The sequence below is a fragment of the Macrotis lagotis genome, chromosome 3, assembly GCF_037893015.1.
Source record: "Macrotis lagotis isolate mMagLag1 chromosome 3, bilby.v1.9.chrom.fasta, whole genome shotgun sequence".
Classification (NCBI taxonomy): Eukaryota; Metazoa; Chordata; class Mammalia; order Peramelemorphia; family Peramelidae; genus Macrotis; species Macrotis lagotis.
Window position 1 is genome coordinate 60,920,333 of NC_133660.1, and position 12,208 is coordinate 60,932,540.

Consider the following 12,208-nt stretch of genomic DNA (forward strand, 5'->3'; position numbering starts at 1 on the left):
AGCCCAGGAATGTGGTTCTAGCTGTGCTACCTCTGCTGGTGAATTCTGTACTTTTGGGGTTGTTAGGGGAATAGAGAAGTGCCTTTGCTTGTGCTGATTTCTGTGCTTGGAATCCTCCCTCTGTCTTTATCTGTTGAATTTCTACCATCCTTTAAAGCACAATAGAAGCAAAAACCTAGAAAATGAACTGATACTAAGTGAAGGGAGCAGATTCAGAAGAACATTGTACATAGTAACAGCAACTTTATGTGGTGACCAACTATGATAGATTTAGCTCTTCTCTACAATATAGTAAATCAGAGAATTCTAAAAGACTCTTCTTGGAAAATGCCATTCTTCTTCAGAGAAAAAACTGTGGAGTCTGAGTATGTATCAAAACATACTATTTTAACCTTTTTTTGTTTTTGTTTCTGTTTCTGTTTTTGTGTCTTTTTTCCTTTTGTTTCATTTCTTCTTTCCCAAAATGACTGATGTGGAAATATGTTTAACATGATTGCACATATATAATCAATATTAGATTGTTTGCTGTTTTGGGGAGAGGAGTAGAAAGGGGGAGAGGAAGAAAACTTTGAAATTCAAAATCTTTGAAAAAATGGATATTGAGGGGCAGCTAGGTGGTGCAGTGGATAGAGCACCAGTTCTGGAGTCAGGAGGACTTGAGTTCAAATCTGGTTTCAGACACTTGATAATGGCCTACTGCCTGACCTTGAGCAAGTCACTTAACCCCATTGCCTTAAATAAAATTTTAAAAAATGTTGAAGACTATCTTTACATGAAATTAGAAAAAATGAAATAACTTTGCAAAAAATAAAATGAGCTACAGAAGGAAAAATTGTTTTTAAATTACAACTACTCCTTGAAGCCTTCCCTGATGCCCGCAGTTGGTAATGAGTTTTCCTTCTTAGACTCCACTTTTGTCACCTTATTTTGCATATCCCAAATGCCCTGATCAAGTATTGTTGTGTATTGTGGCTGTCTATACATGTATGTAAACTGAGTTGAAGTACTGAAAGAGAGCATCTCTGAGTATATGGTGTCACTGATAACTGATATGGTCTGGTGAACCAAGTTTCCTTTCTTATTCCCTTCTTTTCTCTCTTCCTCCCTCCATTTTGTTCATCTTCCTTTACTCCCTCTCTCCTTCCCTCCCTTCCTCTTTTTTCTCCCTGGACATCTTTTTTCCTATTGCTTAAAGTATCAATACTATAAGTGAGGATAAAGAATTTATCATTGGGTAGGAATAGGGGGGCGGAGCCAAGATGGCGACAAGAGAGGAACTCTCCTAGGTGCTCTCTCATAAAAACAATAAACTAAGGACTCTAACTAAATTTTAGAGAAACAGAACCCACAAAGGGACCCAGTGAGGCAGTTCTCCTACTCAAGGTAACCTGGAAAAGAGCAAAAAGGCTCTGCTCCCCAGGGTTGGAGGAGCAGCCCGCAAGAGGGGTTGCCCACCAGAGCAAAACAACTTCAGCCTCCTGGAGGCAGCTCCACGGTGCTGGGAGCCGTGGGTCATAGCAGTGGGGGAGTTTCCTCAGCTATGCTCCAGGGAGCACCAGGCACAAATTGGGGGAACAGCAGGGGGACCTCTGCCAGAGCGAGCACATGAAGCCCAGCCCTCAGGGCACACAGCAAGCAGTCTCAGCAGGGCAGATCCAGGAAAAAGAAGCAGGTGGAGTTGGTAAGCAGGAGTCCCCAGGTCATGAGCCCATTGAACCTAGGGAGGGGAGTTGAAGAGAGACTGCAGAGCTCTGTCCTCTGCCGCTGGAACAGGACGCTGGGGCTCTGACCACATTCAGATCCTGATCACAGTCTAGGCCCCCCCATAGAACAGCAGGGCCCCCTCCACCTGAGCCCTGTGGCAGAGGGGGGTGCATAAGGTCATTCACAGACCAGGAAGAAGGACGGAGCCTCACACACTGAGAGACCCTTGTGGGAATGTCCCAAAAGCTCAGGAAGCACCCCAAAAACAGGCTCAGGCTGGGAAAATGAGCAAGCAGAGAAACAAGAGGAACACCATTGAGATATATTTTGCCTGTGAGCCCAAGAAGGGTCAAAACACTCAGTCTGAAGACAAGGAAGCACAAGCTCCTGCATCTAAAGACTCCAAGAGAAACAGAAATTGGACTCAGGTTATGACAGAGCTCAAAACAGACTTTGAAAATCAAATGAGGAAGTTAGAAGAAAAACTGGGAAAAGAAATGAGAGTGATGCAGGAAAAACATGAAAATGAAGTCAGCAGCTTAGTCAAGGAAATCCAAAAAAATGCTGAAGAAAATAGCATGCTAAACACCAGCTTAGGTCAAAAGGACAAAACAGTTCAAAAAGTTATTGAGGAGAAGAATGCTTTAAAAAGCAAAATTGGCCAGATGGAAAAAGAGATAAGAAAACTCTCTGAGGAAAACATAGAACTCAGGGAGATTGATGAATTTATGAGAAATCAGGACTCAATACTTCAAAACCAAAAGAATAAAAAATTAGAAGAAAATGTGAAACATCTCATTGAAAAAACAACTGATATGGAAAACAGATTTAGGAAAAATAATTTAAAAATTATTGGAATACCTGAAAGTCATGATCAGGAAAAGAGCCTTGACATCATTTTCAAAGAATTACTACAGGAAAATTGCCCTGATATCCTAGAAGCAGAGGGCAAAATAGAAATGGAGAGAATCCACCGATCCCCGCAAGAAAGAGATCCCAAAAAACCAACCCCTAGGAATATTATAGCCAAGTTTCAGAATTCACAAATCAAAGAGAAAATATTACAAGCAGCCAGAAGGACACAGTTTAAATATCGTGGAGCTGCAGTCAGGATCTCACAGGACTTAGCTGCAACTACATTGGAAGCTCGCAGGGCTTGGAATACAATATATCAGAAGGCAAAAGAGCTTAGAATGCAACCGAGAATCAAATACCCAGCAAAACTGAATGTACTCTTCCAGGGAAAAAGATGGACTTTCAGTGAACCAGGGGAATTTCAAATGTTCCTTTTGGAATAGCCAGAACTGAACAGAAGGTTTGATCTTCAAGTACAGGACTCAGGTGAAGCATAGAAAGTGGAGGAGAAGGGGAAAATATGAGGGACTTAATGATGATCAACTGCATGTATTTCTGTATAGAAAAATGACACTGATAATACTCATGAACCTTCTCAGTTAATAGAGCAGGTAGAAGGAGGTTTTATAGTTGAAGCACAGGAGAAAGCTGAATTTGGAGATAAAATATGGTGTAAAAATGGAGTCAATAGAAAAAAGGGAAATGCAATGGGAGAAAGAAAAAGGAGAGGAGGAATAGGCCAAGATATTTCATATAACAAGATTTTTCTTTATTACAATGAGCTATTGCAATGATATGGAAGGGGGGAAGGCAAAGGGGAATGAGGGAATCTTCGCTCTCATCAGAGGTAGCTAGGAGAGGAAACAGCATATATACTCAATGGGGTATAGGCATCTGGAGTAAGAAGGAGGGGGGGGACAGGGGGAAGGGGGGGAAGTGAGTGATGGAGGAGGGGATGGACCATGGGGGGAGAATGGTCAGATATAACACATTTTCTTTTTTTTACTTCTTGCAAGGGGCTGGGATTGGATGGCCTGTCTGGGACCATAGGGCCAGGTGGATGCTAGGCCTAAGGGGTGGTATGGGGGCTTTGGGCCTCATGGCCCCAGGGCCAGGGATCTGTTTGCTGCACCACTCAGCTACCCTACAGCAGAGTCAGAGTGAAAGGAGAGAGAAAATGTAATACATGGTAGTGGAGAAATACAAAAGGAGGGAGTTGCGATCAGCAATGGCAACGGTGGGAAAATATGGAAGTAACTTTTGCGATGGACTTATCATATAGGATGTGATCCACCCATGACAGAGTTGTTGGTGTTGGAACAAAGCCTGAAGCACATTTTTTATTATTATTATTTTTTTTGGGGGGGTGCAGGGCAAATGGGGCTGGGTGGCCTGCCTAGGGCCACATAGCAGGGTGATCGTTGGGTGTCTGAGGCTGGATTTGGACCCGGGTGCTCCTGGCTCAAGGGCCAATGCTCTGTCCACCACCCAGCCACCCCTTCTATTAATACGCTTTTATTATATTTTGGGTCTTTTTTTTTTACTCTTTTTTTGGTTTTTGCAGGGAAGTGGGGTTGGGGTGGCTTGCATGTCACACAGCTGGGTGATTGTTGGGTGTATGGGGCCAGATATGGGCTCGGGTGCTCCTGGCTCCAGGTCTGGTGCTCCGTCCATTGCACCACCTGGCCATACCTACAATTATTACTATTATTTTTTTCTTTTTAATTTTAATTTTTTCTCTCCTCTCTACTTTATCGCTCAAGCGAGTCTATATTTTTTGGGGGGTAGGGGGTATTTTGTTTACCCTTAATCAAGAATATTGTATTAATGTATAAAAAATATTATTTGTACAAAATGAAAATAAATATTAAATATAAAAAAATTTTAAAAGGAATCTATCATTGGAATATTCTCTCATCCTCAGTCATTCATTATCTTTTTGCTTTATCACTACTGGACAACTCCAACTGATGTCTAATCTATATCTCAAACTCAGTGTATACAAAAAGGAATTCATTGTTTTCCCCAAAACATATTCTTCCAAACTACCCCAGTTCTATCTATGGTTTAACCATTGTCTTTCCCATTTTAGAAGTTTTTAACTTTGAAATTATGCTGGTGGTTTCTCCCTTTCACAGTCCACATAGCCATTCTTTGCCAAATCTTGTCAATTCTGTTGACATAGCATCTCTTGTATACATCCCTTCTTCACTTAATGTAGTTTCTAGCCCTTCAAACCTTCCTCACTTCTCTTCTAGAATAGCCCACTAGTTGGTCTCCTTGCCTTGAGTCTCTTCTCTGTTTAATTCTTTCTCTTGTTCATTTTTTTTTTCAGTCATGCCCAACTCTTTGTGGTCTCATTTGGAATATTCTTGGCAAAGTTACAGAGGGAGTTTGCCATTTCCTTCTCCAGTTCATTATGTATATGAGGAAACAAAGACAAATGAGATTAAATGACTTGTCCAGGGCCATATAGCAAGTAATTATCTGAGACCAGATTTGAACTGAGGCTGAGTTAGGACTCCCATCTTCCTCACTCCTCCAGGTCTGGTGCTTAGCTGACCAATTAATGCTCCATACATCTGCAAATGCAGATTTGACCATTCTATTCCTCTACTTAAAAATCTTTAATCCCTTTAAATCTTTAAAAATTCTGACTGCCTTTAGGATTTAAAAAAGGGGGGGTAGTTTTATCATTAGTTTGTTTTATCTCTAGTCATCTGTAAAATAAATTTTCAAGATTCCTTGACATTCTCAAAGTTTTCTGTTTTTTGAATTTTGCCTTGTAATTTATCAGATAAATATTTAAGATTGACATTTATTTTACATATTCATGATATAAAAGCTTCCTTTGTCTCTCAATACTTTCTGGTATTCTACTTTGTCCTAGATCATTCATGTTTTTTTTTTATTTTACAATAATATCATAAAGTTTTAACTGCCCTTGTATTATCGGTTAATTTAGACCTTTTTGAATTAATATTTCTGATGGCATTTTTTTGAATTCTCCTTTTCAATCCATTATAAGGTATGTTTTCATTCTGTTGGGAACATGGCCCATTTGCATTTAGTTTCATCATTAGTTTGTTTTATCTCTAGTCATTCTTATGAAATGGTTTCTGCATTTCTTATTATTAATTCTATTATTAATACAAGCATAATAGTAGCATTCCAAATAAGGTTTCTTCATCAATAATTATAATTTTAATTATATAACTTTCATTTGAGCGTGATGTTAAGTCTTTTGTCAACTGCCAACCACAACAATCATTTTCCTAGCTTTCAAAATCAACTTTTTCCTGACTCGTGTAAAGACATGAACAGCCTCCATAGTCTCTGTAAGGTTGTATTGAAACAAAATTTACATTTGATTTTGTCTTTACCTCTTTCAGTCCACAAAATTGGTAGTCTCATAGGAGCCCCCCCTTATATTTCACCCTTTTTAAAATCAGCTTTTTTTTGGTTTCCTGAAATAGAGTATGTAGAGTTTTTTTTTTTAATTTATCTAGTATGTCAGGAATTTCAGGATTTTTACCTTATAAACTATCTTCCACGTCTGTCACTTGAGTATATGTGTTAATGTTTGGTTAATTGTGGATAGGGAGAGGAGGTAAAGGGGGAAAATAATTTCATTGCTTTGCATTGTTCCTAATTTAATTTCCAATATATTAAGTCTGTTTCATTGCTTCTATAGATTTTTGAGTTTTTTAAATTATAAAATCATATATTTTCTTAATCCCTATTTCTTTTGTCTCTTAATTCTCTCTTAATTGTTTTTTATGATTTTTCTACCATCTTCATAATTTTTATTTTCTTGTGATTTCCATAAACATTTTCAGTTCTTGGTTAATTTCTTCAAATGTCAGCAAACAACATCTTCCTGGTTGTCCTCTAGGATTTCATTTTATTTCCCTTAAATCTGGTGTATTAGCTAATTTACTTATTCTGTAGTCAGAAAGACCTTTACTTCAAACCTCTTTATTTACACATTAGTTGGGTTACCCTGGGCAAATCACGTAGCCTCTCTCAACCTGTTTTTCCATTTGTAAAAATGGGAATAATAAAAGCATCTACTTCACATACCATCATGAGGATAAAACGAGAACATATAAGATGCTTTGCAAACTATGTAAATGTTAGCTATCCTCATCAAAAATTTCATTGACAGTCTTTTTCTTCTTTTTTTTATTCCTTATTTCAGTTACTTTGCTAAATTCTAGTTGACTGATTTAGGTTTGCTTGGGTGTGGGTGTGTGTTCTAATTTTCCCCTTACTAGCTGTGTGACAAATTGCTTCATCTCTCTGTTCCTCAGTTCCTAATCTGTAAAATGAATGTGATTTGACTAGATAATGTCTAAGGTATCTTCCAGTTCTACATATATGATGTCAAGTGCCAGGGTCAGGAATTCAGCTACTGCCCATTTTTTGTGGAATGGATTGCTGGCCGATTTTATATCTGTAAGACTAGTCAAATGATTTCTGTAATTACAACTTAGACTTGCTAGACCACTATTAAAGGCTTTAGATTATTTGAAAGAACTGCTTGGGTTCAGTAAAAAGTTTGAACCAAAGTCTATTTCATTCAGGATGAGGAGAATCAAGAGAGAATCTTCTCTTAAGATACATTGTCTAAACAGAGTATCACTGGAAAGAGAATATGCAGAGCTTTGAATTCACAGTTTATGGGAAGGACTGGTCATTGGCTTTTCTTTTAACTATAAAGACTCATGATCCAATATCCAAAGCTCAAATAGTATTTGATGTTAAAACACTAAGGCAACCTTACACTCTCTTAATAACAATGGAAGTTCAACATTTTAACAACTGTCTAGAACTCGAGCCCTTGATTCTATGAAAAGTATTGTGAGGCATCCCTTTTGGTTTGTTTTGAATTCTCACAGCTCTTTAATCACTGTTGTGTCTGAAGTCTGTCAAAAAATCTTTTGTGTGATTTAGGGAGATAGTTGCTGGGCATATTAGATAGAGAACTGGCCACAGCCAATTCATGAACATGGGTTCGAGTCTTGCCTCTGACATATATTTGCCACATATTTGGGCATATAACCTGACTTTTCAGTGGCTTAGGTGGCTAAGACCTGAAGTTTTAGAGAAAGTACTAATTGACACTGGTAGAAGTAGAATTTCTAACTTGCAGTTCTCTGCTTGGATGAAATCTCAGCTGTGGTTTAAAAAAGATTAAACAGCTCCAGATCCTTGGGTGAATTTTTCTAACATTTGTCTAATGCTGATATTCTTTTCTGAAGGTTCACGCTCATGGCGATGTTATCCAGGTGAAGATTCTTGGAGTTTTGGCCCTTATTGATGAGAGTGAGACAGATTGGAAGATAATTGCTATTAGTGTGGATGACCCAGAAGCCTCCAAGTTCCATAGTAAGTCTTATACCATTCCAGGAAACTGAATTTCCAATCAGGTGAGATAAGAGTTCTAGGAACTCAGAAGGGGCCTTTCTTGCATAGAGCTTATTTCATTGAGAGTCAGATTTGTATAGTATGCCTTTATTGTCTCTATAGTGAAATAAGCATTGTAGTAAGATGGTGTCTAACTTGTGTCACACTGAAGGGAGATGCAGGAGAGAAAAGGATGCAGGCAGCCAAATGATATTTCAGGCTTAATGTCTGTGTTTTGAGTACAGAGGTTCAGAAAAATAGTATTGTCATTGTCACATCCTTGAAATTTCTCTCTATTTTTGGCTAAAGGGAAAAGGATACTGTAAACGTGGGAAGAGGGAGGATACTGAAAGGAAAAAAATATCAGAAGATCCATTAGCATTATTCCTGCTAAGGTGAGAACCTGCAGGACTTTAGCAAGATGTGGAAGGACTCTGTCCACACCAAATCTTGTTGTCTATGAAGATAAACAGAGACTCTGTACTCAAAACTGTGATGATCCCAAAGTTTTCCTTTTCTGGACTTCTGCCTTCTCATTACTTCTTTGCTCCTCTCTCAATACCAATCCCCTCCTCACCCTTAGGGACCAGATGACTCTGGGTGTGCCTTGTCATTATCTACCAAAGTGGCATCTGGTGGAGAGCCATGAATTAATAACAAGTGACTTGAAATCAAGTTAAAAATCAAAGCAAATGGCACAAGCTGGTTCCTTTTATACAGAGAACCAGGTATCTTGCTCCATAGGGACTCTATGGTTGAAATGGGGGAAGACTGCTGGAGGATCCATCCTCCAAAAGGGCAAGATTGTGTGACTTTAAGCAAGTCCTGTAGCTTCACACTGAGTATTTCTGAAATGCCTGTTTTGTGCTGAACACTGTACAAGGTAGTGGGGACAAAGTGAAATGGCCCCTGCCCTCAAGGGCTAACATTCTTTCAGGGAAATAACATGGAAATAAAAATAAGATTATGTAAACTGTACATAAATGAAGTCAAAGTCAGCTTTTTGCAGGGAAGGGAGTTCATTTTTCAGCTGGGGGCTTCAATGAGGAAGAGCTTTGTGTAGAAGGCATCCTTTGAGCAGAATTTTGAAGAATGCAGGGATCTCAAAAGCAGAGAAGGAGTGGAAGAGTATAGGGGATGACACTTGGGGGTTCTCTACTTCACACCCAGATTAGGGGAGCATTGTAGTATGCTCTTATGCATGTGGTTGCAGTGGCCAGCAGGGCTCTTGTCCTCAGGGGCAGTAGGCTGGCCAGGCAGCAGTGTTGACAAAGGCAGGTGTACACCTGTTCTCTGCTCAAGGGGACCAGCTCAGGCAGGCTGGCTTCTATTTCTTCTGGAGTGAAGAGAGAGTTCCCAGCTCTTTCATGTCTTCTGTGGTAAATGTCTTGATATGGTATGAGACTTTGGTGGCCTTTGGCATTCTCTCAAATCCCTATTTAGGAGGTCATATGTTTCTTTCTTTCTTTCTTTCTTTCTTTCTTTCTTTCTTTCTTTCTTCCTTCCTTCCTTCCTTCCTTCCTTCCTTCCTTCCTTCCTTCCTTCCTTTCTTTCTTTCTTTCTGGTTTTTGCAAGGCAATGGGGTTAAGTGGCTTGCCCAAGGCCACACAGCTAGGTAATTAGTAAGTGTCTGAGGCTGGATTTGAACTCAGGTACTCCTGACTCTAGGGCCGGTGCTCTATCCACTGTGCCACCTAGCCTCCCCTAGGAAGTCATCTCTTTTTTTTTTTAAAGATTTTATTTATTTTGAGTTTTACAATTTTTCCCCTAATCTTAACTTCCCTTCTCCCACTCCCCACAGAAGACAATTTGTCAGTCTTTACATCATTTCCATGTTATACATTGATCCAAATTGAACGTGATGAGGGAGAAATCATATCCTTAAGGAAGAAACAAAGTATAAAAGATAGCAAGATTAGATGATAAGATATCAGGTTTTTTTTCCTAAATTAAAGTTAATAGTTCTTGGTCTTTGTTCAAACTAGGAGGCCATCTCTCTCTTTTTTTAAGGTTTTTGCAAGGCAAATGGGGTTAAGTGGCTTGCCCAAGGCCACACAGCTAGGTAATTATTAAGTGTCTGAGACTGGATTTGAACCCAGGTACTCCTGACTCCAAGGCCGGTCCTTTTATCCACTATGCCACCTAGCCACCCTCAGGAGGTCATCTCTTAAAGAAGCTCTAGGAAACCATTTGAGGACTTGGAGGGATCAAGTCTTTAGAGAACTGAAGAAGGAAAGATTTAAAATGCTTGGAAGACAATCTTGGTCCTTATTTATTACATGAAAGAGATAAAACAATTGCCAAGAACCAGATCTAGAACAAGTCCAGGGCAACCATGATTTACCAATGATAAGTAGGGAGCCAGCCAGTGTTCGTGTCCCACCTCTGTAAAAATCTCTGTGTTTGGTTCTGTGCCAATCACAGCTTCTCTGAATCAGCAGAATTTAGTAGAAAGAATTGGTTGCAGAGACAGAGGATATACCTCTAAGTCCCTAAGTCAAAATCTTTGGATTTTGATTACCTGTGCTACCTCCTTTGGTGTCCTCAGTAATCGAATTAGAGTATTGATTTCTGAGGTCTTTTTCAGATTGAAGTCTGTAATCTCTATTTGTACAAGGGTAAGTGGGGCTGTGACATTCAGCATAGATCATTCCTTCATTCACTCCTGGTCATGCCCTCCTGGACTGCTCTCCTCCATTCTTCTCTATTGCCTAATTGGGGCACCCATGCCACTGGGTCAGCAAGGGAATCAGCAACAAAGACAGTAGTTGCCAGCCACCACTTTCCTCTTCAATCTTCATTTTTGGAGACTGGAACCAGTGTGTTGTGTGTATGTCCCATTATTTCCCAAGCCTCAAGTAATATCCCCTACACAAAGTATGTACTCACAAAGTGTGTGTCAGTGATGTTAACATTGTATCCATTGCTTGCTGAGCATTCTCCTCTTGCCTCACCAGTTCTCATCAACTAAGGGCTCTTCCCCTCTGAGACACCAGTCCCTATTATTATGACTAGATCAATTTAACTTTTTGTATATATTTGGTACCCCTCCATGCCTACTTCCTGCTTCTCTAGTCCCTATGATGAAGAGTTGCTTTCTGTTTTGCAAAAATCCTTTTCTTTGATACCTCTCTCTGCATACTCCTCTCATTCCATTTCATTTCCCTTGTTCCTGTACTTCTTTGCTCTCTCTGATGAGACCTTTGGGATTTTCATCTAGTGTAATGAATGGTTCTTAACCTTAGATTAATTTTGCTTATATCCCTTCTATTTTCTGGTATTTTTGGAACCCAACTCTCTCCCCTCTTTTCATTTTCATTTTTCCCTTTCCCCCTTTTTTCAGTTTTTATTTTCTATTTGAGTTGACAATAGTCAGCAAGAGCAAATGCTTTACTATATAAAGAGGCAGAAAAACAAGATGGTTTATGAATTGATGAACATATTTAGTTTGTTTTAAATAACGTATTTATTTCATTTAACAAGGCAATAACAAAATTGCCCTGTTTTTTGGTAAGTTCTTTTGATTTTCTTTTCTTTTAGAGAGACTTTTATTTTGTAGCTGTGATTCTTTGGTATCCTCTTCAAAGTTGTCTTTTTTTTCTCACATACTCCCTATAGACACAGGATGAAAAGGAAGAGTTGACTTATTTCAGGGAGGAAATGTCTAGCCCACAGGCCATATAAAGCCTGCAAATTTATTATATTCCTACCAAGGCAACTGCAGACAGGACTGGAAATTCCATAAATCCAGGAGCATTTTAGGGATGAATTAATTAAATGTTTGACCAAATATAGCAGGTTAATTTTTAAGTTTTGACCCTTGGCAAAAATTCCCCACCTCAAGCCTATTCCTTACTACTTTCAGATCTGCCTTCTACACTAGCATTCAGCAACCTCTTCTCCTTTAAACTTAATTTCATTCAGTTTAATTCTGTGCTACTGTTATCTCTGAACCTGCAGGTCAATTTTCTTTCCTTCCTTCCCATTTAGTTCAATAAGTTCAGTAAGATCACAGTCTTCTACTCAGCTTCTTTAAAAGACTGACCTCCCAGGTCCTCAACCTCCTCAACAGTTCCCTTGACTTTTGCCTCTTCATTTTATTTCAGTCTACTTTATTCATCTACAAGATGGTCATATCTTAGATTCATTTCACCCCTTTCTCTTTCCCCACTGAATTTGTCCCTTATTCTTAGTTAATATATCTGATAATTGCTGATCAATATGCTTACTTTCCCAAATC

General features: G+C 39.1%; 1 protein-coding gene across 2 annotated transcripts in view; it reads left to right on the forward strand.

The window, feature by feature from the left end:
- PPA2 (inorganic pyrophosphatase 2) overlaps positions 1-12,208 on the forward strand; it is a 128,520-nt gene that overhangs the window by 62,460 nt on the left and 53,852 nt on the right. For both annotated transcript variants that reach the window (XM_074228766.1, XM_074228767.1), the window contains one exon: positions 7,824-7,950. In XM_074228766.1, coding sequence (XP_074084867.1) covers positions 7,824-7,950 — 127 coding nt within the window. The remainder of the gene's footprint in view (positions 1-7,823; positions 7,951-12,208) is intronic.